Source organism: Cebidichthys violaceus, unplaced genomic scaffold (assembly GCF_023349555.1).
Source record: "Cebidichthys violaceus isolate CVI_PGR_0920_01 unplaced genomic scaffold, fCebVio1.0.p SCAF_3, whole genome shotgun sequence".
NCBI classification, from domain to species: Eukaryota; Metazoa; Chordata; class Actinopteri; order Perciformes; family Stichaeidae; genus Cebidichthys; species Cebidichthys violaceus.
The window spans coordinates 22851418-22856651 of NW_027176483.1; the positions used below are offsets into that span (position 1 = coordinate 22851418).

The following is a 5234-nucleotide window of genomic DNA, read 5'->3' on the forward strand; positions in this document are numbered from 1 at the left end:
TCTTACCTTAGTTGTCGTGCTTTGTTGGGCCTCACTGAGCTTTCTGTTGTTTTTATTGTCTGGCTTTTGCTGCACTTTGTCTGTCAAAGCAATTTGTAAAGTCTGTTTTTAAAGGTGTTATAAAAATAAAGTTATTTTTATTATTTTTTTCTGTCAATAAAAACAAACATGGAGCTTTAATTCCAATCAAGTTCATTTATCAATTTCTTTAATATATAACATCACATAAACAACTGGCACTAAAGTAGAATTTCCATTCAAAAATTGACACTTGAGTTGGAATCCCTGATATTAAAAACAGTAGCAATCATTTATGAGAAATTGAGGCTTATTTAAGAAATTAAATTTAGTTGCATTGCTCATTCTTAATATGAACACTTCTTGATGAAAAACAAAATGCATAAAAACATTTGCATAAAGTACAGTTAAATGTTAAATGTTATTACCACATAATAAGAGCCCATACATACAGGAGTATATTACAAAAAAAGAAGAACACAATTGGGGTTAGTTCATCGCTTTTCTTTGGTTTGGTTTGGGACCAAAACGAGATCAACACATTCAAGAACGAGTGAAAAAACAACAACCTAATGACCAAAACAATAAGAATACATATTGTATATTACCGTTAACCTTTAGTTATGTCTAGCCACGGAGGCAGCTTTTGAGATATGCATCTCTGAGATGCTGATGAGTAGGTAATGTTTCAATGCCATGAACTACAGTGATTCAATTCGATCCACCTCATTGTATTGGGATGGCAGCAGCCATGGCAAAGTATGTAAAAAGCAATTCAAATAATATAAAGAACAAACGTCAAAAAGAACGTTTGTGAAAATGATCTTCAGAGAATCTTGTGATATGTCCCAGTGCTCAACAATCTTCTACTTGGCCCCATAAAAAGTGTAATGTCTAACTTTTCTAAGACTATACATCAAACTACTTGCACAACCACACAATCCAAGCTTTCCATCACTACAGACCCTCTGTAATTTGTTCAAAAATATATCAGCTGAGTGCATTTCAACACCTTAGCAACGACGTAAATGAAAGACACAGTGTGTAGAGTTTTGATGTGAGCGATCACTTCATCTCAACCCCAATACCAGCTGATCAGATCATTAAAAGCTTGGTACTCCTTGTGGTTTTGTATGTAACTACACATGTTGCACAAATCTGATCTTTTGGACGGAGACTGATCAAATTTAAAAATGCTTCTCCAGTCAAAGAATCGCATGTACTCAGTGTTATTTTGATCAAGGTAAAGTAGCCGCTCTGCCAACTTCTGTGGAGAAGAAAAGTCATCAACATGAATGAAAGAATCAGCTGGGGCATATTCCTCATAAGTTTGTTTTGGAGGGCCCAGAACTATGGGTACAGTTCCCATCGTCAAAGGTTTGTAGAACTTCTCTGTGATGTAGTCTTTGTGGATGGAGTTTTCAAAGGCGAGGTAGAATTTACAACTAGAAAGTATTTTTGGATAGTCTTCGTTACTTAGACGTTGGCCAAAGGCTTTTCCATAAGTATGAATCTTGATGTATTTCTTCAGTTCATTGTAGTAATGAACCCTCTTTAGCTGCTCGCTCCAGTGGGTCACAATCCAACACACCAACTTGTCCTTTTTCGGCAATTTGAAACTCTCATCTTCAGGTTTCACTGAAACCAGAGTTCCATAAGGCACTTGAATATCTGAATCACGGCGATGGGTACATGTCAAGTTGAAAAGTTTATTAAGACCAAGGGTTCGATGTGAGTTTTGGGGTGGCTCCATATTATACCACACCCATTTCTGAAAACTGGGACGTGGCATTTTGGGCAAGTTTTCTAAATTTCCATGTATGTCATAGTGATGGAAGACAACCCCGTGGGCTTTTGGGTAAAGCGTCTTGTCATCTGTTATGTGGCATCTTTTGACGTTGCAGTCAAGGCTAACTCTGAGGCCAAATGGCCACATCCAGACCAGCAAAATAGTGTCAGGCTCAGCATCCACTGCTGCTGTCTGTGTTTGTGCTTTATCTGCACACAGACATGCAGGACAAAACTGACTGCCTTTTCCAAAATCTAGGTACTTGATGTTAGACCTGTCCGTGACAAAAAGGCTGATAAAGCACAACAGCACCAGGCTGCAGATGAGAAATGGACGCAGAGAAGTCCACCGGTAGGTCGAGCAGGACATGGTTCACCTTTGGAAGGAGAATAGATGCATTGATTAGAACATTTGAATGGACAATGCATTGAGTTGTCTGACTGTAAGCCAGTGATTTGCGATGGGACAATAATTTACGTCAACACAAGTTGTCATTACAGCTAGAATTTCCAAAACTCAAAAAGTAATGTAAAATCACAAAGTCACTGAAATTCTATTTCATTTTCTGGCATCGAACGAAACGTTAAATTATCAGTACATTTACGGAGTGAAGTACAAGTTCGAAAGGTGTTTGTGATGTATTGTATTTCTCCATTTTAAAGCTTGTTCTACCTAAATACACAAAATCTATCTCACAATACAGCGAAAGATGATCTTTCATCCGTGACATACTTTAAATCTAGCAGACTATAACTGAAAGTGCCACGTCCCTGTTTTCAGAATTGGGTGTGGTCAAATATGGAGTCACACAGCTCAAATCTCTTATGTTATTAAATATTCATTTTGACATGCAAACATTGCCTTTATTCAAATATTCCAGTGCCTTATTGGTATTTGGTGCCAGTGACACATTGAAAAGTCTCTATCTCCTTGGAAAACTCCATCTACAAAGACTATATCACAGCAAAGTTTGACAGTCTTCTGATTAGTGGAAGGAGACATCAGACACAGACTAAAGTAAAAACTAATGGACCTTATTTTATTGATGTAAGTGCTTAATACAATTTTTTTAAATTTCTCACAGGTATGATACAGACTATTCATTACTTTTGCCTTATGAACTATCAGAGGTTGACTAAACAACAAAATTATTCCATTATAGGAAGTCATTGAGGCATAGCTACTCTAAACAATTTCACCGTAAAATAACAGTAACTTACTGGCAGCAGGGACGCCCGTAACTGTCTTTACCTTGAAGCTAACGTAATTTATTTTTATGGTATCTCACCGTCTACTGGATTGCGCTATATGTGATAGTAGGATAACTGGGTTTTACGGTGATTTTACTTGTTCAGTGGGAAGTACCTATCCCTGGAGTGGCATGCTACGTGTTCAGTGGTAGGCACCTATCCCTGGAGTGGTATGCTACATGTTCAGTGGTAGGTACCTATCCCTGGAGTGGTATGCTACGTGTTCAGTGGTAGGTACCTATCCCTGGAGTGGTATGCAACTTGTTCAGTGATAGGTACCCTGGATTTTACTGTTGTTCAGTGGTATGTACCGATTCACTGAACTTGTATAGAGAAAAGTATTTCCACCACTTCACAGAAAATACTCTATCATAATGATATATTACAGTAGTCTGCTGTTATTGTTAATTTATGGCATTTACTGTTAATTTACATGCGAGGGATGAACATTTAACTCTATGTTACTATGAAATACTGCAAGATACTGTTTTAAATTTACCGTAAATTTACAGCAATTCATTGTGTTTATTGACCTCAGCATTGCATTTTCGCCTTTTTTTTTCTCCATCAATCTCCATTATAATCGTGGCTATCTTTGCCTAAATTCCATTTTTCTTCCACTAAAGATAAAAACACTGTACTCATGTAACAAGCGTAAATTGACAGGTGTTGCATGGCTGTTGTAGGAAGACACATGAGAAATGAGGAGTATCTTTATGTAGACAGGGTGCGTACTGTTGTATGAGGATATGTTGCAACAGAATGTACTCCTTCATCTGGGGAAGTATTTTTTATATGACGGATTTTCATTGGATCATTTGTATTATTGTACTATTTACTTAAATACAGAAAGAGCCGCGACAGTGATCTTATTGTACATTTCTTTTGCTTTTTTAGAATATCTTACTACTATCTCCGACAAGCCGTCGCTCCATATAACGCAACTCTAAAAACGAAAAAATGTGGTTGGGTCATCCCCTTCTTTGCTCTGCTCGAAAAATATACCTATTTGTTTCCACGTCAGAGTCCACCGACACCCTCAGACTGGTTCGTCTGTGGTTTCGCGTTTACATATATTTATACATGAATTCATTTTATTAGATCATCTGCACAGTTTATGGATATTTTTAATGCGTAAAAACTTTTTAACTCTTAACAAAATGTCTATTGGAACGTTCAAAAACTGAACTGATCAGTCTGTAAAAATGTCCACCTGCCTCAAAATTAAACACAAAAACACCTTTTTTGATTACATTTCTTTTTTTTTAACAGAACAACAGTTTTATCTTCAAAAAGCGATTAAATGCCTCTTACTGTGTTTGTCGTCTCTGCAGAGCTTCAGGTGGATGAATGTCAAGAAGAAGAAAAAGTGATCCTTCGTTCTACTGTATGTCAATGTGTAACAAGCTAAACAAGTTCATCAACAGGGCACTTCCTTTTATGACCAACTGGATAAACTGGTTCCACTGTACCCATGCAGGGGTGACCATGGCTAAGTGGAAAGCAGGGCCGCCTTTCAATCAGCGGTTCGATCCCCGACTTCTGCTCCGCTAGTCTCATGTCAGTGTGTCCTTGAGCAAGACACTTAACCCCAAAATAGCTCCCGTAGCTGTGCCTACGGTGTGTAGATAGATACTGAATTGTAAGTCGCTTTGGATGAAAGCGTCTGCTAAATGACCGTAATGTAATGTAACGTAATGCAGGTAATTTGCAATTCAAACCTGCAGGCCACATTAAAAACAGGACAAGGTTATCAGTCAGTCATCATGTGAGTCTAACCATCAGTGTGTTTCAGAAGAGTGGTTATGTGTGATTGTAGTCACGCAGGTCCTGAATGTGGTTCAACACTCCCACATCCCTTATTGAAGCTGTGAGGAGAACACTAAGGACTATGCAGCAGGGAATAGACCCTGACTCAATTGCCAGTTAGTCAAATACATATACACCTTATACTTATACAGAAAACTTCATATTGTGTTAAGTCCACTGTGCATTAGTCAAACACCAATGTCCTCTTCCCCTCTTTGTGTTGCAGCTTTCACCTTTGTAATGTTCAGAAATGTCTCAAACAGAGGGGAAGAAGGCCATAGAGGAGAAGAAGGCCACTGAGGAGAAGAAGCAGCCCCCCCCCCCCTTTGCACTCTTTGTTCCATCAGCAAGCAGGGCAGGAGTCAGCA

The 5234-nt window shown here is 38.3% G+C and overlaps 1 protein-coding gene across 1 annotated transcript; it reads right to left on the minus strand.

Annotated features, from left to right (window-relative positions):
- Positions 1–203: 203 nt before the first annotated feature.
- On the minus strand, positions 204–4448 carry LOC137881278 (4-galactosyl-N-acetylglucosaminide 3-alpha-L-fucosyltransferase 9-like). The gene is made up of 2 exons (XM_068723159.1): positions 4372–4448; positions 204–2183 (listed from the first exon to the last, which is right to left on the minus strand). The coding sequence occupies exon 2, from the start codon at positions 2174–2176 to the stop codon at positions 1094–1096; it is 1083 nt and encodes a 360-aa protein (XP_068579260.1). The 5' UTR covers positions 2177–2183; positions 4372–4448; the 3' UTR covers positions 204–1093.
- Between the last annotated feature and the right edge of the window lie 786 nt (positions 4449–5234).

Bases quoted from the DNA above. Each gene is read 5' to 3' on its own strand.
- LOC137881278 (XM_068723159.1), bottom strand. From the start codon at position 2,176: ATGTCCTGCTCGACCTACCGGTGGACTTCTCTGCGTCCATTTCTCATC.